At 40.8% G+C, this 23,192-nt stretch overlaps 1 protein-coding gene across 1 annotated transcript in view; it reads right to left on the bottom strand.

Moving 5' to 3' along the window:
* FYB2 (FYN binding protein 2) overlaps positions 1 to 23,192 on the bottom strand; it is a 69,475-nt gene that overhangs the window by 3,730 nt on the left and 42,553 nt on the right. Inside the window, exons 10-15 of the mRNA XM_007480524.2 lie at positions 19,144 to 19,210; positions 14,107 to 14,199; positions 13,604 to 13,632; positions 10,497 to 10,557; positions 8,399 to 8,488; positions 1,001 to 1,067 (exon numbers count right to left, since the gene is read on the bottom strand). Coding sequence (XP_007480586.2) covers positions 1,001 to 1,067; positions 8,399 to 8,488; positions 10,497 to 10,557; positions 13,604 to 13,632; positions 14,107 to 14,199; positions 19,144 to 19,210 — 407 coding nt within the window. The remainder of the gene's footprint in view (positions 1 to 1,000; positions 1,068 to 8,398; positions 8,489 to 10,496; positions 10,558 to 13,603; positions 13,633 to 14,106; positions 14,200 to 19,143; positions 19,211 to 23,192) is intronic.

Raw genomic sequence — 23,192 nt, 5'->3', positions numbered from 1 at the left:
AGCACCCAGATGGTACTAAGGCATAAGTGGTTAGAAAGGAGGTAGGGGCTAGGTAGGAAGAGCTTTCAGTGTCAAGAAGAGGGCATTATACCTGAACGTGGGGGGAGCTGGGAGTCCGTGGAGCTTCCTACACTTAACTAGACCTTAGGAAACTTACCTGAGTAGGAATGGATTGGAGTGGGGAGAGATTTGAGGCAGAAACACCATTTAGAAGGTTGTCTAGGTAAGAGGTGATGAAGACCTGAACTAGAAGGCATGGGTTCTCTGAGGAGATCTTCAGAGACTAGATTGGGGATGTTACAGACACGAGTCCTCTTCAGGAGTTAGACCAGATGCCTTCTGAGGACGCTTTTTATTCTATGATTCTTGGGCAGTAGACGAGCAATTTCCCCCCTTTATCCTCCCACCTTGCCCCAAACTCTGTATTTCAGGCAAATAAGTTTTCACAAGGTCATGGCTCTTGCTAATGCTTCACAGTCTTGTCCAATAAGCTTTTCTCATTAGACTTCTAGGTATGACCATTTAGCTTGACTGTGAACCATGTTATTTCCCTCCTGCCTTCCCAATCCCATCCCTACCCTGTTCTACTGGGCTGAAGGGATCTGGGACAAGGGACGATGGCTTCCCCGATATAACACAATGAATAGTGAAAAGTTAAGACCATCGTGCGTAAGTTAACCCTCGGGGTCCATACGCACCATTTTGGTCTCATAGGAGACTGGCCAGATACTCAATGCTATCTTTAGTCATGCTAACTTTCCTCATTTAGAGTTTATGCCATATAATATTGCTTTGGAGTCCAGAAGATCTGTGTTCAAATAGCAACCTCAACACGCGTTGGCTATGGAGCCCATGGCAAGTTACTCCATCTCTGTCAAGGAACTCCCTGCGACTTCTCTGGAGTCTAGGATGGTGGCCATCTCTGAGGGAGGCTGTGAACTCCTCTGTCACGGATCCTCTGCCTGCTGGGATATCTATTGTCCACTAAGGGTCAACATACCTCAAGTTTTTCTCGAAATATTTTTTCATCTTTTTCTATCTTGTGTTTCTTGCTTTTGAAGAAGGGTCTAGGAGACAAATGGCAGAAAGAAAAGCTCGGATGAGTGGTGCAGGTTTTGTTAACTACCAGCTGAGCCTTCTACTTGGACCCCCCTGGTGTGCCTCTTGATTTTCCCAGAGCCTTATCTGAGAACAAGCTCTGGCAGGCCTGCCTACGTTAGGGAGGATTTGCACAGGGAGCCAGAAATGGGTAACAGAATTATTATAACTAATTCTGACTCTATGTATCAGGAACTGTGCTTAAACACTTTACTAGTATTATCTCATTTGATCTTTACAACACTGGGAAGTAGAGATGAGCAAACTCAGGCGAACAAAGGTTAAGTGCTCTGTCCAGGGTCATTTATTTATTTTTTTAACCCCCCACCTTCCATCTTAGACTCAATACTGAGCATTGATTCCAAGGCAGAAAAGCTAGACAATGGGTGTTAGGTGACTTGCTCAGGGTCACATAGGTAGGAAATATCTGAGGCCAGATTTGAACCCAGAGCCTCCTGTCTCTAGGGTTGGTTCAGAGTCATTTAAAAAACCAGCCCGGCTAAATTTCTAGATACTCCTCACTGAAACAGCAGCCATCAAATGATAAAAGTCACCCCATGTCTGTGGGACTCAATTTTCTCTTCTGTGTACTTGAGAAGTTTAGACTAAATGAGCTCCAATATTCCTGCCAGCACTAACTCTATGATACTGAGCGACAGTTCACTACTCAGTGCCTCAGTTCCTCTATCTGTAAAATAAGAGGGTCAGCCTAGATGATCCTTGAGGTCCCTTCTTATGATCATTTATAGGTTCTCGGTCCACTGACCACAGAGGTCTCATAGCCTGTCTGTGGCTTTAAGGCACATCTAAGCAGCCTGATAAAATTATATTGATACGAAACTTTACAATCTGTCCATACCTGGTCATGAAAACCCTATGATCAGTTTACTTTTATTATTGCTATTTACAGATAAAGAAACTGAGGTTCAGAGAAGTTCCTTTAGCTACAGAATGTCAGATACCATCATCTCATGATGTACAAAATCACTCATTTCAAGCATTCCATCAATTCTAAAATTAAAAAAAAAAAAACTTGGCTTTTTTTTTTTTTTACATTTACTAGTTAGAAGGAAGGTGAAAGATCAGTCAGTCCTATCCTTTTTTTTTTCCAGAAGAGGAAATGACATGCCCAAGGTCATGTCAAATAAGCAGAATAGAGCAAAATTGAAACTAGACCCAAATGTTTTTTTCTTCTAATTCTTTTCCACATTTCCAAGATAACTGCTTTTTTTGTTTGTTTGTCAAATAAACATGCTAGTAATATATCTCTAGGGCAGCTAGATGGAGCAGTGGAAGAGAGTGCCAGGCCTAGAGTCCAGTAGGCTCATCTTCCTGAGTTCAATCTGACCTCAGACTCTTCTTAGCTGTATGACTCTAGGAAGTTATTTAACCCTGTTTGCCTCAGTTTCCTCATTTGTAAAATGAGCTGAAGGAAACAGTAAATATCTCCAGTATCTTTGCTAAGAAAACCCTACGTGGGGTCACAATGAGTCAGAAATGATTAAAAAATGACCGAATCTTTCACAAAAAAAATGCTTCTATACTGTGTGACCCTGGACAAGTCACTTAACCCCCAGTGCCTAGCCCTTACCACTCTTCTGCCTTAGAACCAAGACATCGTTATCGATTCTAAGATGGAAGGTAAGGGTTTAAAAAATGCTTCTATATAATCAATGAAGTGCTTGTTTCTAATTTCAAGCCTTTAAAACTCTTTGCCTTTTAGGTCTGGCCTAGGTGTCCCCTCCTCCCAGTCTGTGAATGTCTAGCTGTTCTTTGATATAAACACATAAATACAGAAACTTCAATGACTAGAACATTTAAAGCTTAAAACAGAAAACTGCTTTTCCAACTCATGAATCCATCTTTCCACCGAAGGAAAAATAAATTACATCAAGTCTGAGCCCAGAGAAAATAAACTTCAGGAAAAGGGGATTCGATGCCATCTTCCAAGTCTGTATTTGCTTTGGCCTGACTTGGGATCTCCTCCCAAGGGGCTCCCTGGTGGGATCTTCTCGGCATCACTTCACAAAGCAGCCATCACAGCCACCTAACTGTTTGGAAGATAACTTGCCTGAGAAACGTTTCTACTACAAAGCCACTGAGGGATTGTTCCCAGCTCTCGCAATGGAGTAGGGAACAGGTTTTCTCCCAAATCCCACCTCAGTAATTACTGTTCTCCCCACCCTGCCCCACCCCGCCACAAGTATGCCAGGGGATAAAACCACAAAGCTGTTTTAGTATTCTTCTCAGTGCTCATTTAGATCCCACCTTCGAGTTTATTTCTCCAGTAGACGATGTAGAATCAACCAATATGGTGCACGAGGGACGACCATTTGGACTGGGAGTTGCCAAACCACATCTAGAATTTTGGCTGAGGTCATGAGCAAGTGATCTAACACTTTCAGCCTCTTTTTCAAATGGAATTAAGTGGGGTCCTTCTCTAGACCACAAATTACTTGGCATTTCTCTGTCTGCATTTGATATCTACTGATCTGTACGCGTATTATTTCCCCCAAAGAGAATAAAAGCTTCTTGAGAAAAAGGACAGTTTTGGTTTTGTCCTTTTTAGTTTAGGTGCCTTGCATAGTTCTTGACACATAGTAGGCTCTTAGTAATTCCATTCTGAATTAGAATTCTATTACTTAATTTACCTGACCTATATCATAGATCTTGGGGGAAGAAAATACTTAGTCAGCCTTAATGCTCCATCTTCACGTGAGGCCTTCATTTTGATTATTACTACAAAATGGAGCTCATCAAGATGGCAGCCAATGTGGTAAAAGGGCAGCAGTTCACATAATACTGGAGGAATAAATTAGGGATGGTCTGGCTTCCTAGGGTAGTTGCAAGAAGAGAATTTTGAGATAATCCCTGGGAAAGGATTCTGGGTTGGAAGGAATTGTGGGAGGCCAAAACTGAAAAGAAATGAACTTCACTTCCTTCTTGGATCTGAGCTGGGAGTGGGTTTTGTCTCTGCCCACAATTTCAAGCTGAAGGAGGAGTTTTGCTCGAAGAGATTCTCCCTGGAAAGTTGGGATTTCATGGAGAAAATCGTTGGCATCCAGTAGAGGGTTTACTTGGAGGAAACGAATTTCCCTGAGTCCAGTCTTCATCTGCCAGTGGCCCATCTTCCAGAATTCTTATTGGCTAAGGTAATTCAAAGCTTTCTACCTATAACTTTGAGTTACTTAGTACAGTAGCCAAATCCAGAGGGTTTCCCCTTTCTTTCTTTATTAATTACTGGTGGGAAGATTAGGATCAGTCAGATAGCTTGGGGAAAGGGTTTTAGGTAGGACAGGGAGCTGTAGGCAGGGCCCAGAGGAGAACAGAAGGCTCCCGTTAAGCAGGGGACGTAGCAGTTGGGTGGAGGTAGTTTGAAGAGTGTGAGGGTCATGCCTACCAGTTCCCCTTATCCCTTTTGTAAAAATAAACTTTGTTTCCATAACCAAAGGGTTGGTGCTTAATTGGCCCTGAGGAGTTCCTAGGTGGGTTATAGCATCTTACATCCCTCTCGGATGCTTCCCCATTGCCATATGTTCATGGAGGCTCAGCTGAAGGAGTCAGAGATGTTTAGCTTGGGAAAGAGGGAACCTGGGAGAATAAGACAGCCATTCTCTTGGTAAATATATTTGTTCAATGTAGCCTTCTGGGCAGAGTGAAGACAATGAAGTGAGAAATTATGAGACAGATTTGGACTCAACAGAAGAAAAGGTTTCCCAGCTGGTAGAAGGTCCAATAATGGAGTAGGTTGTCTCCCTCAGAGGGAAAAGGATTCACCATGACCATCAGAGAAGAGTCTGGCATGCAGAGATCAGACTAAGAGTTTGATGTTTCAGGGACAACATGAGAAGCTTTGAGATAGAGCTTTTAAAAGAAATATGACCTTGCCAAAGATCTGGGTCTTCAGCAGAGTGGAAGCCCTTGGTGGGGCACTTCTGTGTTGGTGCTTCTGATGCTATGCCAGGGATGGCTACAATGGGTGGAAAGTTAGGTCCTTCCAGTAAATGTGGGATCACGGTCACCCTCCTGCCTCTGCTCCCTTACTCTTGCACCTTTCATGGCGTCCTGTGACTCTGGTGGTACATGCTGGGCTGATTCTTTTAGGGGGCAGTGGGACACTTTTCCACCTGAAGGAGAGAAACACCCAGCTCTGGGAGATTGGAGTCAGAAGCTTGCTTTGAGCTCTTGTTGCCTTCCAAGCATGCTTTTTTGAGCTAGCTGCTTCTTTGCTGGTGTGGCTTTGAAGGAAGAGGGTACGTGTGTCGTCATTTGAATCAATATTCTTGCTTTCAATTGCAACATATTGTACTCTGGTCCTCTTGCTTGAATTACTGGCCTGGAGTGCTTGAATCAGCAGCACAGGGAACTCCTAAATGAAAACTTCCATCAATGCAGATCACAAATTATCTCTGATTTGGGAGGTAAGTCCTACGTGAGGGACTCTTAACCTGGGATCCATTAATTTACTTTTAAACTATTTTGAGAGCTTTATTTCAATATAATTTATTTTCTTTATCATCCTATGTACTATATTATGAATTTTAAAGCATTGTTCTGAGATGATTCATGGACTTCACCAGACGACCTAAGGGATCTATGAAATCAAAAGGTTAAGAATTTCCACTTTAGGCTGTTTTTTTTTTTTTGAGAAAAATAGAAAGGAATAACTCAGAACTATTATAGCAATAGTATTGTCAGAGATGGAATTTGAACCCAAGTCTTGCTTGACGCCAAGTCTAGCCCTCCATTATACTATCCCACAGTGCTCTCTTTTAGAACTGCAGACATCTTTAATGCTAATAGAATTCCATTCTTCATGATATGGAGGTATTTATTTTGTGATGTCAAGTCATGTGTGTTACTGTGAAGATTTAAGACACACAGGGGACACTTTCCAAATCTTGCCTAGACAACTCAAATGCCTTCACCAGACTCTAATCCCTGAAGATACTGTGGAAAGGAGTCAAGCTGAAAGTCAGGCATGGGCTTTATCACTTGGGACCTTTCCTACTCTTAAGATTCCTATTTCTGCTTCCTATTTCTGCCTGCCTCCATTTTTCCTTTCACATAACTTTGAATAACATAGAGCCATGGTGGTGAACTATGGCATGCATACCAGAGGAGGCACTCAGAGCCCTCTCTGTGGGCATGTCCATTAGCCCCTTTGCTCCAGTACAAAGTTTGCCAGAGTTCATTACTAGAAATCCAGAGGGAAGTAAGGCTAGACTGCTCTCTTCCTCCTTTCCACATGTCTGAGGACATCACCTGCCCCTCTAAAAGGTTTGCCATTACTGACATAGATTCAAGTCCCAGCTAGAATCCTTTTGTTGCAAGAAGCTTCCTTCCTTCTGTTGATTATCTCCCATTTATCCCATATATATCTTGTTTGTACAAAACTGTTTACAGGTTTTCTCCCCCCTTAGACTGTGAGATCCTTGAGTGAATGTATTGTATTGTTTTCTTTTCCTCTCTCTCTCTCTCTCTCTCTCTCTCTCTCTCTCTCTGCCTTTCTTAAAATCATCAGTGCCTAGCATGGCATCTGGCACTTAGTAGGTACTTAATAAATGCCAGCTGAGTCCTAAGTCATCTTCCTACTGTGTTTGATCACAATACTCTACAGCTCAGACATTGTCACAGGCTCCCCATTCTTTCCAAATCTATATAGTAATAGATGAGATGATAACAACAAGAGCTCACATTTCTGAGTACCTGACAGTTCAGAAACATTTGCTCAGAACAACTCCCTGAGGTTGACATTTCAGGTATTACTTTCCTACTTTAAGGATGAGACCTAGAGAGGTTATAAGTGACTTTGCCTGGGCTACAGTAGTAGAGTGAGAAGAGCTTTGGATTTGGAGATGGAGAACTTGGGTTTAAATCTTGCCTTGGCTACTCATTACCTGTGTGACCTTGAGCATGTGACTTTGCCTCTCTGATTGTCTCAGTTTACCCATCTGTAAAATGAAAAGTTTGTAGTAGACTATTTCCCAAGATTCTTTCTATCTCTGCTCCTCTGTCAGAGTGGCGTTTCAAGCCTAGGCTTCCTGAATCCCAGTCTCTTGTTTTTTTCTCTAATACTATGCTGCCTTTTATGGAGTCTGGCCTTAATTTACCTTTCCATCTTTCTCTTTTACAACTCTGTATGTATTTTGTATTCCAATTGGACTAAATACTCCCTGTCTCCTTTTTTTCACCATGCTTTCCCCTTTCCCTACGGTCTAGAGTAGACTCACTCTATTTTACATCTTTTAAAATCTCTCACTAACTTAAAGACTTAACTCAAGGGCTGCTACCTCCATTGGGGGTTTCCCTCCTACAACCAAAGAATCTCCTAGTTGGAAATGACCAATCCCAGGGACCTCTGGGTTCAGCCCATCAGTCCTTACCATTCCAGTCCACAGCCGAAAGTCGTGCACAGAATCAGAGTGGGAAGGGACCATTTTGACCCTGTGGTCTCCCATATTCCCCCAAAGAGCATTCTGGTTACAACTTTGCAACAAGTATGTGTTCATAAGAAGTGCTCAAAGATACATGGTGTGAAGGAACCTACTACTTCCTGTAGCAGCCCATTCTACCTCCCCCATCAATCCTAAATTGATCTTTTTGTGACTTCCATCATCGTTCCCAGGTCTGCCCTTTATAACAGGACAAAACATGTGCAATTCCTCTTTCCCATGAGAACACAGGCATTTGGTATGAAAGCTTAGTTAACTTCACTAAACCCCTTCTCTTTTTTCTTTTAAATTTAATTTTATTTTTTAAACCTTTACTTTCCACCTTGGAATCAATACTGTGTATTGGCTCCAAGGTAGAAAAGTGGGAAAAGCTAGGCAATGGGGGTTAAATGACTTGCCCAGGGTCACAAAACTAGGAAGTGTCTGAGGCCAGATTTGAACCCAGGACCTCATGTCTCTACACCTGGCTCTAAATCTACTGAGGCATCCAGCTGCCCCCTAAACTTCTCTTAAAGTTTCATCCAAGTTCTAATGGAGAAGAAAGAAACGATTCCCCTTAATTGCAGAATTCTTAGTTCATTCATAGCCATTTGTCTATGAGCTTATTCATTCCATGAGGACAAGAGCAAACTCTGTATCTATCTGATGCCCGGTGTTTGGTCCCTCAAGCCTAGCATTGAGCTGGACACATAGTACTTGCTTTGAAAAAGTCTTTGATGACGGAACACATTGGACACGTTTCTGATCATAGACTTTTTGGCTGTGGTTCAAAAGGCTACGCCAAAAAGAAGAACCTTTGAATGAGTAAGATATAGAAGGGGATGGAGGTGAATATGGAGGATTACCTTTCTGATTCCTCAGACATTTTGTTCCCTTTATTTTCTTTCATTATCCGAAATTTTGGTTTCCAGAGTCTTACTTTTTCCTCTTTTTCTCTGAAAAGGGAAAAGCAAATGAAAAAGTAAATACAACAGATGTTTGAAAAAAGAATTGGTAATACTGAGCATGGAGAAGAAAACAGTCGGCCAGAGAAAATGTCCCCACCTTTTGGTATTTGGAAGGCATTAGATACAGGCCCAAGAGAACATAATTAGTGGGGACCAATGGATGGATTTGGGGGGAAGGTAGATTTTGGCTCAGCAGAACAAAGAATGTCCGAACAACTATACCTGTCCGACAATGAAACCATTCATGTTAATTTAGTTTGATTCAATCACTATCATCGTATTGATCAGATACAGCCTATAGCATTTGGGCCAGGTATGATAGGTATGACATAGTCTCTTCCCTGAGATTACAGCTGGTCCTACCAGATCTCAAGTTACACTATAAAGTGGGAATCAATGAGGCAATTTGGTCCTAGATAAAAAATAGAATAGATTGATCAGAGCCCTCTGTCTTCCCAAAGGTTAAAGTTACACACTAAGAGGGGTATGTCGTTGTCACAAATAATCATAATATAAAAGAATATAGAATAAATGAATTAGGAAGATATAACTAGGTGGCACAGTGAAGAGAGTGCTAGGCTCAAGTTAGAAAGACTGTCTTCCTTTCAAATCTGGTCTCAGACACTAGCTGTGTGACCCTGAGTAAGTCACTCTACCCTGTTTGCCTCAGTTTCCTCATCTATAAAATGATCCAGAGAAGGAAATAGCAAACCACTTCAGTATATCTGCCAAGAAACAGTCAGATACAACTAAAACTACTGAACAACAACAAAGTTTGAGAGCCAATCAGGGAAAGGTCATTTCTGAAATTTGTTAGTGCATTTGAGTTCAACTTTTTTCTTTTTTAAACCCTTACCTTCTGTCTTGGAGTCAATACTGTGTATTGGTTTCAAGGTAGAAGAGCAATAAGGGCTAGGCAATGAGGGTCAAGTGACTTTCCCAGGGTAATGTTTGAGTTCAACTTTTAAGATTTGGTAAAAATTCGACACATGGAAGGAGTGGGATGATGATATTCTAAGCACAGAGATCAATGGAAGCAAGCCAACAGAGGCAAGAAATGTTTGTGTTTATCCAAGAGATACCAAGTTCTGCTAGAGTCCAGAGTATGACAAAGGGATCAGTATGAGAGAAGGCTGAAAAGGTCATGTGTCGCCATATTGGGGAGAGCTTAATTGTTAAGGCAAAGGAGTTGGAACTTTTGGTAGCTGGCAGTGGGAAACAACTAAAGAGTTTACACAAAACTGAAATGATCAGATTTCTAGGAAGTCAGTTGGGACCAGTGCTATAAAGAGATCACGGAGAAGTACTGGAAAAGACCATTTAATGGGGGCAGTTAGGAGGCCAATGGGGACCTTTGAGAAGCTATTTGAATAGAGTGCTGGGGAAAGAAGCGACATTCCAAGGAGCTGAGATGAGAAGGCATTTAAAGGCAAGTATAAAGAGAGCTTTGCAAGTTTAGTCTGGGTACATAGGAGATGGCCAAGAGTAGTGAGATGCCGAAGAGGGCCTTAGGAAAGGTTTCTTTATGGAAAATTAAGAAGAGAAGAACATCTCTGTAAACAGATGGGAATGAGTGAGCAGTTGAGAAGAATATAAGAGGAGAAAGGTGATTTCCAGGTCCTAGAAAAAGGGAGGAGGAAATGAGACCAGGAATACAGATGGATGGATCAGCCCTAGAAGACTCATGAAGGATTTAGGTCAGAATGATGTTGTGACATCTTATAGACCATCTAATCTAATCCTCCATTTCACAGATGAAGAAACTGAAGCTGTCATAGGTTATTAAGTGACTTGTCCAAGATCATACAGATAATAATCTATTTAAGATTCAAATCTTTGTCCTCCAACCTCAAATCCAGGGCATTTTCCCCTATCCCATGCTGTCAGTCTTCAACAGATTTAAGAACTGATGTACCTCCCAATATGCCTGACTCACACTGAGGGCTGGATTAAACCTTGGAGAGATCTGGCTGATCAAAGAGTGAAGTCAACATACTTGCAATCTTTCTTGTCCACCGTCACATCATCGTAGAATATGCTATCTTGAGACTTAAATTCTAGAATCCAAAGGAGATGAAAATCATTAGTCAATACCTTTATTTTGTATCCCTCAGCACCTAGCATAGTGCCTGGCACATAGCAGTTCCTTTATTGTTCAGTTGTTCTAGTCACATCCAATTCTTTGCGATTCCATTTGGGTTTTGCGTGGCAAAGATACTGGAGTGGTTAGCCATTTCCTTCTTCAACTCATTTGACAAATGAGAAAACTGAGCCAAACAGAATGAAGTAACACAGCTAGTAGGTGGCTGAGACCAGATTGAACTCATTAAGATTAATCTTCTTGACTCCAGGCCTCTCTCTCCTTGGTGTCTCCTAGTTATCCCTGTAGTTGTTTAAGAAAACCCAATTAAATTGGATTACAATGGAGAGGAATGGGAAAGAGACAGATAGAGAGGGAGAGAAGTATCACTTCCAGTTGGAGTAATCAGGGAAGACTTCATGAAGGAGATGGTACTTGACCTGGGTTTTGAAGGAGTAGAAGAGTTTCAGTAAGTGGAGATGTATTAGGGGTGGTGCCCACCAGGCATGGAGAAGTGGGCAGGAAGAGGCTAGCAAGACTTGGTAGTAGATTGAATGTAGAGAGCCCAAATGCAGTGGGGGAATGCCTGCTGCCAAATCAGAAAAGTTTGTCCTGACACTTGTGATACAGACCACATCACTCCATCAAGGGCTTTAAGACTCAGTTTCCTCTACTGCAAACCCTTGAATTCTCTATCTAATAGGATCCTAGATTTAAATCTCGGAGAGGGTGTCTTTAGATATCATAAAGCCCAGCTCCCTCATTTTACAGATGGAGAAACAGAGGCAACATCCATATCATTGCTCCAGAGAGCTGTCTTCTCAAGATTGTGATGCAGAAATGGTGGTTTTCACTGTGAACAATTGAGTGAAAGGATAGTATGATGGAAAAATTAAATGGAATGTGGGAGTGAGTACAGGCACTGGTAGGTACTCTTTTGCCTGTGTAAGTTTTGGGCCAGTTTTTTTCCTCACCCTTCTGGTCCTCAGTTCCCTCATATGTAAAATTAAGGAGTTAGACTAGAGCTTTTCTGAAGAAATATAGTCTTTATTTATTTATCCATTCATTCATTCATTCATTCATTTATCTATTTATTTACATATATTATTTATAGATAATTATTTATTTAATATTGACAGCTAACAAGGTAATTCAATTCCTCCTTGTGTAGTAACTAATGCCAAGATAGATGTTTTATTCTGTAGGCACTGAGGAACACTTGAAGTTCTGACATCATGAAAATATAGGGTCAATACCACTTAGAATATTCTTTTTTTAACACTTATGTTCCACATTAGAATCAATACTGTGTATTGGTTCCAAGGCAGACAAGTGGTAAAAGCTAGGTAATGGGAGGGGGTTAAATGACTTGCCCAGGGTCACACAGTTAGGAAATGTCTGAGTCTAGATTTGAACCCAGGACCTCTTATTTCCAAGACTGGCTCCCAATCCGTTGAACCATCCAGGTGTCCCCCTCCCCCACTTAGAATATTGATAAGCAGTGAGGTGGCCCAGTGGATAGAATGATGTTTTGGGAATCAGGAAGACCTTAGGTTTGAATCTTGTATCAGACAACTCTGACTTTGAGGAATCTTATAACCTCTCACAGCCTTATTTTACTCATCTGTAAAATGGGTATTATAATAATAGTATCTACCTCTTGGGGTTTTTGTGAGGATCAAATGTGATAATCTATGTATAGTGTTTTGTAAACCCTAAAGTGTTAAATATAAATGGTACCACAGCTGAGGATGACAATGACATTGGAGCCAGGTAGCTGTGACAGCACGCATGTGGGTTTGTACATTTTTACAGGTTCTGGAGAGCAGAGACTTATTCTGTCTCTGACTTCAATGCCCAGAACAATGCCCAACCCATAGTAGGTCCATAGTAGGCATTTAATAATGTGGAAGAATGAATGAAAGACTTAAGATGGCCAGAAAGGGATGATTTCCCAGGAGGAGCCAAGGATGGATTTATTTTACCTGATGATTCCTTTAGTAAATGCATGGATTTGTAATTTGTAATTCCAAATTGTCATCATCATCATCACAACCACCATCATAATGGACATCTATAGAGCAATCCCTAGGAGCACATATGCAGAGTCAGAAGAGGCCACCTCATCTAACCTCCTCATTTTAAAAATGAGGAAACTAAGGCCCATGCAAGTTACACAAGGTCATACAAGAAATACATGTCAGAGATTGGATTTGAAGCCATGTTCTCTTGTTCCAAAGAGAAACTAGGTAGCACAGTAGATAGTGCTGGACCTGGAGTCAGAATCTCAGTTCAAATTGGACCTCAGACACTTATAAATGCCTCTAACAGTCATTTAACTCTCTTGGCCTCAGTTTCCTCATTTATAAAATGAGTTGAGGAAGGAAATGGCAAACCAGTCCAGTGTCTTTGCCAAGAAAACCCTACATGGTGTCATAAAGAGGGGGGGATATTTCTGGAATTACTGGAAAAAATGAACAGAATCTCTTGTTTCAAAGTCAACATTCAGTCTACTCTGCCACAAACATCCTTACATTTTGACAGCCTGAAGAATCAGAAAGTGTTCTGTACTCCTGTCTCATCTGATCTTACAACTCTGTGAAGTAAGTGCACTTATTATCCCCATTTCATAGCTGAGGAATCTGAGATCCCTAGAAATGAAGTGGCTGGTCCTGGGTCACAAGACAAATAAATATCAGGAGTCAAGGTTTTCCTTCAACTCCATTCCCTTACCACTGCCCCACACTATCGCCTGGCTATGAGGATTCGCTTCCCACCCACCCCCCCACCTATTATTTGGAATCACTGTCTCCAAAGTGAATTTGTGAGATTTGAATCAAATTCAGGCATGGTCATGTGAGGAATTCTTTTGTAAAACAAAGCATCATCCCCTCATGGATGTGTTTGGCAAGCTTGTTTTTGTATAGCAAGATTTTTAGGATGAGACTTAATCCTTCTCTCCTTTCCCCATTCCATTCTCTCCTAAAATATTTCCATAAATGAGAAAAGCAAAGGTCACTCACCTAAATTAGGCATCGAAATGGAAAACCCACTGTTGGACAGACAAAAACAAAAGAGGAGGGAATGTTAGAAAAATCCATTATACAGAGCATTTATGTGATTTATCCCTCAAAAGGTAGCATGGCCTCGTGGTGAAGAACTAGATTTAGAGTAAGGGAAATCTGCCTTCAAGTTTTGCCAGTCACTTCACCTGCTAGGGTCCCAGGCAAATTTCTAAGACTCTTAAGTCCAGAAAAGTTTCTGATTAGTATTGGCAGAGTGGAGGGTCCTCATCAAGATCTTCCTATTCTAAAGAAATCCTAGGTATAGTCCCATTATTTACCTGCTCTTTCCATCCCAAAGACTAGACATATCCAAGGGTCTGAAAGAAGTCCCTGTATTTGATTCCCAGAACCACCCATTTTTGCCAATTCAGTTTCCATGTTTGTCCAAGATTCTAGTAAAAATAATCACTATTTCCTAAGAAAGACACCCGCCCCATCCAACTCTTTTTTTTTTGATTTACCTTAAGTTTTTCTTTGTCTTCTTTGGTTTACATTTTTCCTTTTCTTTCTTGAAAAATCTGCCCAGTTTTTTAAATTTTTCTTTTCCTTCCAACCTAAGGAAAAGGAAATGATGTATATGTTGGATTTGAAGGCCCACCACAGAGTGAGGACTAGGGGTTTGTGGATGCTGTGTGATATAGAGACTCCCAATAGCGATCCTGGGAATATGTCTAGACATCTTCTTCTAGGCTTCTCTTCCTCATTAGCAAATGACCAATAACTGATCTCTGCTACAAAAACAGAAATTACCTTTCAGCTGTCCTCCTTTTCTATATTTAAAAAGGGGGGCATAAAGTCAGTAAGGTTCATGGAACAAAGCAACATACTCTTGGGATGCCTATTCATGATGAACACCACAGAGAGGTTTGCTGTACTTCACAGACACAATGACTCTGAGCTAGAAGAAGACTCATGGTTCATCTAGTCCAGCCTGTAAGTGTACAAGCAGAGAATGGGGTGATCACCATTCAAGGCAGCTAGCTTCACTTCTGGGCAACTCTGGTTGGGCAGAAAGGTTTCTCAACATCACTCCTAAATTTCTTGCTTTGAAACTGCTTCCTGTCACTCAGCCTTTTCTCCATTTCTCCTGCTTCTTTCCTAGAAGAGGTCTAGATCATCTTTGGTTGCCCAAATAATCAATTTCAGTACAGAAGATAGAGGTAGGGGCTTGTTGAATGCCCTGTGTATTAGGATTTTGTCAGTTTCATTCAACATGGGTGGGGCAAGACTGGTTCTTTACCATTCCATATAAAGACCATCTTTTTGGGTACCATGGACAGCACTGTTATGATAACAATGATAATGAAGATAATGATGATAATGAATAACCAACTTTACATAGAGCTTTAAAGTTTAAAAATGCTCTGCAAAACAGAGATTTTCAGTTTCATGTATAATCCTAGTCTGTTTTACAATGTATATGGAAAAGCTCATTTATTTTGATGTTTGCCAAGCACAACATTTTTTACAAAGTATAGAGATGACTAAAAATAGAAAATTCATTCTATTAAAAAAAATCTCTTGTGATCATCATGACAATCCTGAGGATTTCTGAGCTGTTATTATTATCCCTGTTTTACAGATAAGAAACTGAGGCTAAGAGATGTAAAAATGACTTGACTGTGTTTACAAATAAGCACCAGGGGCAGAATTTGAACCCAGGCTTGGCATGACTCTATATCTGAACACGTTCTATGATATCATACTGCTTTAAACAAGATTCATAATGAAACTTCTCCTTTACAAAGTCAAATTAAAGAAATAATTTTCTTTCTCTTTTTTTGATGGGAAGAATTGATCTTTACATAGCTACCTTAGGAGGATAGGTCTTGTATTTTGGGCATCTTTTTTCAGAGTATTTTACAAATCTGTTATGGGCCATATTATAATTCTAAAATATATATATCTTAAGACTAGAATTGTATAGTTTTCATTTTTTTTAAAAACTCTTCCTTTTTTCTTAGAATCAGTGAGAGCTAGGCAATGGGCTTAAGTGACTTGCTAAGGATCACAGTATCTGAGGTCAGATTTGAACCCAGGACCTCTCATCTCTAGACCTGGGTTTCTATCCACTGAGCCACCTCACTGCTAGAAAAGCTTTTAAAATAATGGTCTCATTTTCCACTAAAGATTTGTGAAATGGACAGGTTGGGAGTGATTGTCCCCATTTTACAGCAATCGTTTTTGGCATAAATGTGCTGGGGGCATGTTTCAAGGAAAGAAGGGTATTCCATGTGGACACCAAACACTTTAATGTTCTTTATATACTTTAATTAATTTATATATATATATATATATGTATATATATATATATATATATGTATTGCTGTACACGAGTAAGCCATGAATATGGAAGTGGATAATGAAAATAACAATGATGAATGATGATAGTGTAAAGATGGAATTAACTCCCCCCTTCCCATTTTTAGATTTAACCACCAGAAGCATATACACCCCACTTATCCTTAAGTGGGGGAGGTCTGTGACCCATGTGTGGGAAAGTGGGTGATGAATCAGAATCCACTGACTCTCCCTGGGCAGTCTGAAGCAAAACTATAGACTATAATTGGTCCACATAAAAGTAGAGGAAGGCACAGGAAGTGATGCAAAGAAGAGTCTTTAAAAGGAGTTACAACTTCCTGTGAGTTCAGTTCTTTGTTCTTCAGAGTTCAGAGCTCATGCATTGGAGGCTGATGGAAGAATCTGCTTACTGGACCTGAGACCTTGGACTTGGTGAGACTGTTCTTTAATCTTAAATCTCTCCCTTTCCTGGATTTTCTGGAGGGACTAGCCTCAGGAGAGGCCTCCCCTCTTGAGAGAGGCTTCATGAGTGAAGCCCTTGCTTTATTCATCACCAGGCCCTTGGCTCAAAGGTCAGACCCCTCTGACTGAGGAATAATTAGCCCTGCCTGGGTTAAGCCAGGGGCCAGAGCAAAATACTTAGTGTGTTACATTAGATACCTTACCCTTACCTCTCTCTGATTTTCTTACTTTCATTCTTTCTCCTTTTGTAAATAAACTACCACAAGTCATTCTGACTCAAGTAATATATTTCTTGGCGACCACACTCTTTTGTATTTAGTCCAACCCTTTAATTTTGACCCCTTACAGTCTGGCCCTTACAATAGTAATAGAAGAACAACACTTAGTGTTTATTTAGCAGCAGGTACTGTGCTAAGAGATTTAAAAATAGCATCACAATGATGCTGGGAAGAAAATACTATTATTCCCATTTTGCATTTGAGGAAACTGAGGCAATCAGAGGTCATACTGCTAGTAAATCTTTGAGGTTGGATTTGACCTCAGGTCCTTCTCACACCCAGTCTAATGCTCTATTATTATTCACTGTGCTGCTAAGGTGACTGACTCAAATACTTTGCAATAATAAAGGCAGTATAAATGTTATGGCGCTTGTAAGTAGCTTATTCAATAATTGCTGAATATATAATACTCTGCTTTTGTATCCCTTAAGACTTTTGGGCATGTTCCTCATAAAGAGTTGGTGGATGGTGGGGCAGTACAGCTAAGTGGCTCAGTGAATTATCCTGGGTTCAAATCTGGCCTCAGATATGTCCTGTATGAGTGACCATAGGCAAGTCCCTTAACCCCCATTATCTAACCTTTACCATTCTGCCTTAGAACCAATATGCTTAGATGAAAGGTAAGAGTTTATTTTAAAAGAAAAAGGTGGTGCCTGCTTTTAAGGGAAAATTGCTAATGAAACTGGTCTCTACTGGAAGGGGTAATTGGTGTTCTCATAGTTTCAAGTTCATCAAGCTTTTCTTTTCTTTTTTTTTTTTAAACACTTACCTTCCATCTTGGAATCAATACTATGTATTGGATTCAAGGCAGAAGAGTGGTAAGGACTAGGCAATGGGGGTGAAGTGACTTGCCCAGGGTCACACAGCTGGGAAGTGTTTGAGGCCAGATTTGAACCCAGGACCTCCCATTTCTAGGCCTGGCTCTCAGTCTACTGAGCCACCCAGCTGCCCCCTTCATCAAGCTTTTCTTAAGAAAAGTGGGATCAAAAGTTGCATCTCCTAGAAAACTGGTCAAGTGCCTTGTGCCTCCTACCAATAATAACAGGGCTCCTCTAGCGTCCCCTCTTTCACACTTTGGCAGAGAAACTATACTCTTGGTCACCTCACGTGACCTTGCTTTGATATTTCCTCTAGCCATAAGGCACAAGCTTGCTTTTCTTCGCCATGTTGTCCAACTCAGGGTTTCTTGTGCTGGATTTGTTGCTACTCTATAATCAACTGGAACCTTTCTACATCTTCCTTCTTCAGGGAACATGATCTTGTCCTCCATTTTTCTTCTTTTATTTTTTCTGCTCCTTAAACTAGTTAAGTAAAGGTTTTGACTGATGTGGAGAGGTCTATTTGGTTCTTTGTGCTATTCTGACTCCCTGTTTAGCCTTAAGCATTGGGCATTGGCTTTCAAAGGCTCATTGAAGGGAGAGAAGGCTCCATTTCTGACTTTGTTTACTATTGTTTTCCTGATTCTATTTTATATATTTTTGTTTTCATGGGGAAGGGTTGCCTTTAATTGGGAAACAGAGGACTCAAGTTTTCTGTTCTGTGTACCAATTAGATAATGATGTGATTTTTCAGTGCCATTATGAGAAAGTAATCTATCAGCAAGCATTTCTTTTAGCACCTACTATGTGCCAGGTATTTAGCTAGGTACTAGGGGTATAAAGACCAATGTGAAATAATCCATCTAGTGTGGGGTGTGTTTGGCAACTTTTCTATGATCATAGAAAACATTTAAATTTAAGCTTTGCAGCCAGGGAGGTGTACTAGATAGAGCACCAAGCCTGGAGTCTGACTTAAAATCCAGAATACTTTCCCAGGTTATTTTAGATAACTGAGTCTAGAAAGACCTGAGTTCAAATCTTCCCTTAGACACCTACTACCTTGGTCTAATCAATTAAATTTGCTTTGATTCAGGTTTTTCATCTGTAGAATGGGGATAAGAATATCTCCCAGGGTTACTGTCAAGATAAAATGTGAAGATATTGGTGGAGAGTTTTGCAAACCTTAAAGTGCTAGGGATGATGATGATGATGATGACGATGATGATGATGGCAGTTTACATAAACTAATAGGAAATGTTTTTCTTATATTAAAATGAAATCTACCTTTACATTTTGCTTATTTCTGCCTTGTAGGATCAGGTAGAGCACTGATTCCCTCTGTCACATGACATCTCAATTCCCTTCAAAGCATCCTATTTGTCTTTTGACCAGAAGTAACTCTTGGGAATTTTTTTCCTACATGGAATAGTAATCTGCTCCTGAAACTCATTACGTTGGCTCTTCCTTCTGCCTTCTGGGATTAGTTAGAATGAGAATAATCACACTTTCATCTGATTGACCTTTAGGGACTTGAAGAGCACCCGCCTGTCTGTTCTCCCCATTCCTGTCCCCCCAGTTGACTGCTCCAAGCCCAGCACCCCCAATTTGCCTAGGCAAGGAGGAAGAGAGACTCACTCACTCCATTTGTGGTTGGGGGCTGCTGTCTCCACTGTAGACATCTTCATATACTTCTTCATTGTTTGATTCTGAAAATAAAAGAATCCAGTCACATTCTTTATTGGGATCTATTCTGGAACCCAGAGAAAAGAGGTTTTTGGGAAGAGTTCTGCTCCATTGAGAAGAACTAGCTCTGAGCGAAACTTCTAAACTAGGTCCAAGCAAAGCAGACACACATACTTCTCCTGTAGAGAGTATCCAAATATGTCTGCCCTTGTAAATGGGACTGATGGTGTCAGGAGTCAAACCCTTTTGGTAACAGGAGAACTTGGTTGTAGTATTTTGCTAGGTATGGCTTAGCCTATGGGTTAAGGACATTCGGTCACACTTGGGCATGTAGCTAAGCTCATCAATCTGAATCCAAATGTCCCCAATAGCTTTCAACCCCAAATAAAGCAAATGTCACATTGCACGCTCTGTGTGTGTGTTTATGTGTCCTCGAGACTCAGTTATCTACAATAACCAGAAAAGTTCTGGATTTGGAGTCAGCGGCTGTTGTTTTGGGTCCAGAATTCGAGTGAACTTAATACCTTTGTGACTTTGGACATGTCACAATTCTTTGGACGCCAGTTTCCTTAACTATGAAATGGTAAAGTTCAGTTAGCCCATAAATCAATGATTCTATTGCAATTAATACAATTAGTATTTCTATAGACTGTTAATATTTTCAAAGAACTTTGCTCAAAATCCCACTGCGTGTGTGTGTGTGTGTGTGTGTGTTTAATCTGGACCCATGATTTCAGCATTATGGGGAGGACACCGTGTGGCAACTCTCCTTATCAGTGCACATTAGCAACTTAGTTCTAACTTATGATCTATAGAGTTCTTGGGCTAAAATTAGAATGGTTTATCCTTGTCAACCAAGGTTGGCCCTTGAGCCGTAATATTGCACTGCCCCATTGGCACTATTAGTACCCTCATTATATGGTTGAAGCTCAGAGACGTGAAGTAACTTGCTGGAAGTCTACCAGATAGCAAATAAAAGCCTAAAATCCAGGGCTCCCAACCCTGAATCCCACTCTCTTTTTCACTCTATCATCCTATCATTTAGCTTAGCCATCATACGCAAACATATTTTCCTAGTTTGTTGTATATATAGGAAAAAACATGACAGTTACATTCTAATATCTGATTATTTGGTAATAATATACCCTAACTTAGGAAAAGCAAAAGGGATGATTCTTTCAAATGCCTGGATCTATACTCCCCAATAATTTTTTAAACCCTTATCTTCCATTTTAGAATCAATACTGTGTATTGGTTCTAAGGCAGAAGAGTGGGAAAGGCTAGGTCATCTGGGTCAAGTGACTTGCCCAGGGTCACATACCTGGGAAGTGTCTGAAGTCAAATTTGAACTCAGGACCTCCCATCTCTAGTCCTGGCTCTTAATCCATTGAGACACCCAGCTACCCCCTCCCCTATAGTTTAATGTTGTAATAATAAGTCATAATGACAACACTTTAAAAAGTGACAAGTTTTAGAACATATAGCAATTAAAATTTAACAAATTCTCAAAGCTCTTCTTTGCTAGTTAGTGTAGTCCTTCTTGCCTCTAGGGCAGTGATGGCAAACCTTTTAGAGACTGAGTGCCCAATGTGAAACCCTCACACAGTATGTGAGCTGCCCCCTTATCCCAAACAGGGGAGGAAGGAAGCACTCCCATTGGACTGCTGGACAGATGGGAGGGTCATGTGAAAAATGACCTCAGGCACTGTGGAGAGAGGGAGGAGAGCAGCCTCCTCTGGCAAATGTGTCATGGGTTTGTTAATATGGCCCTAGAGTGTGTGGATTTTCAGGGAGGACTAGCCCCTATGGTGCAAGGGCTTGCTAAACCCTTTTCAGGGGCTTCTCATGCAACTTTGTTGTCCACCTAGCATTCAACTCTCACCTGTGACTTCATGAAGCTATAGGAAACACAGGAGCCACTTCCCACCCTGGTAAACCATATTGGTAGGTGGGCTAAAACAGGTCAAGATTAACTGATGGGCCAGAAACCAATTGATAAGTTAGAGGGGATGTCTATGCTAAACATGTGAAGATTTCCCCTGGCAGAATGGATGGACAGGAGCAATTTGTTCCTATGGCTATGAAGGTGACTGACATAGTCACTGTGGAGTGCTTAAAACTTGGCCAGACCTTGAAGATGACATATTTGTCCACTGCATATCCCTGGACATCACCAATCATCTTGACTTTTGACTTCTCACTAAATTTTGATGACTCTGGAAAAGTGAGGCTGATGACTCTGCAACTCTGCCTCCCTTAAGCCCATTTCATGCACAGGTCAAGACATCACCCCATGATGTCATTGGTCCTTGTTGAAAATGAAGAACAAATGACCATAGTCCTTCTTACAATCATCCATGGAACATGGGGAGGGTGCTGTCTATCACAGCTATACTAAGGTCTTGGTGGAGATTGCATGAGGTTCTAATGTACAATATTTGGACTTAAAGCAAGGAGGATAGAGTGTAGTAAGGAGCATGTTTTGGCCAAACAGAGAAGGAAGCTGAGCAGAGATTACTGGATGGAGTGGACAATCAGGCATTGTTTTGCCCATTAAATGTTCTCCATTATGTAACTTTTTATGTGACTCCTGAGGCAATGGGTTAATGGTGTCCACATTATGGTATGTAGAGATGTGAATTTAATACTAGGCTCTGTGAAGATTAAATTTAACTCTCCCCTGATTATAACAATGAAAATATTTAACTCTCTCCTGATTGTGAAGATTAAATTGTAACCCCTGACTATTTTTAGATTTAATCGCCATAAGTGTAAACACCCTACTTAAAAGTTAAGTATGAAGATCTGCCCATTTTAGATTTAATCACCAAAGGTACAAACATCCCATTCATACTTGAGTGGGGAAGATCTGTGACCCAGGTGTGTGATAGGGGGTAACAAATCAGAATTGACTGACTGCCTTCTGGGAAGTCCTAGAGCAGAGCGTCAACTGTGATTGTAGACAGTAGAATTAGAGGAAAACACAGGAAGTGATGCAAAAGAAGCATCTTGAAAAGGAGCTATTACTTCCTGTGAGACACAATTCATTTTTTGGAAGTAGAGACTGAAGAGAATTCTTCATGCTTTTGAATTGAGGCTGGTGAAGAGAGGCAGAAGGATCTCCTCACTGGACCTGAGATCCTGTTTTCCTGGTGAGGCTGATAAAGAATCTGCTGACTGGATTAACATGTAGTGAGTGAAAGGATGACTCTTAACTGCTGGTTTTTCTCTTAAGAGATTGGCCTTAGGAAAGACCTACTCTTGAGAGAGGTTTCCCTGGGTCCTTGGCTTTGCCGAGGCTGGCTGAAACTAATTCTCCTGCCCAGAGTAAAATATTTAGTGCTCTGGCTAGATATCTTACCTTATCCTCACTCTCATTTCTTGCTTCACTCTTTCTACATTTTGTAAATGAATTGTAAATAAAATCTCTTTGGAATTAATTAAATTCCTGGTGACCACATTCTTAAATAATCAAGTCCAACCCTTTAAAAATTAGCCCCATTTCCTTCTTACAGCTCTATTTCTCCATTGCTGTACTATCACTGATTTTACAGGTGACAGCAAAATCTCAGATTCCAAGAAGGAATATAGAATCTGCTATTTGGTTACACAGAACACTGAAATGGGTTCTCTGAAGGAGAGGCTATCTATATCAAGAAGGCAGGAGATCTTGTGGCTACCTGAAGTCTGGGGCATTGAAAGAGGGGAAGGACAGTCACTAATGGCAAACTATGGCCACAGAGACTGCGAAGCAGAGCAAAGAATGTTTAATGGAACAGAAAGCAACTAGGCTCCCCTTGGGTAGCCTGGGTTGTCATCCTCTATAGGAGTCAGACAAGCCAAAAGCAGCCAAATTGGAGAAAGAAACTGGGTATGAGATTCTGCTACATTTGACTTCAAAGTACAGTGACCAAATGGCTTTCCCCCTCTTCCCCCTTCCTCTTCCATTCTCCTACTCACCCTCCCCCCATCTCTTTAGGAAGAATTGAAAAAAATCAGTTTTAT

Source organism: Monodelphis domestica, chromosome 2 (assembly GCF_027887165.1).
Source record: "Monodelphis domestica isolate mMonDom1 chromosome 2, mMonDom1.pri, whole genome shotgun sequence".
NCBI lineage: Eukaryota > Metazoa > Chordata > Mammalia > Didelphimorphia > Didelphidae > Monodelphis > Monodelphis domestica.
The sequence above is the reverse complement of the archived record's forward strand: the minus strand, read 5'-3'. Positions and strand labels throughout refer to the sequence as shown.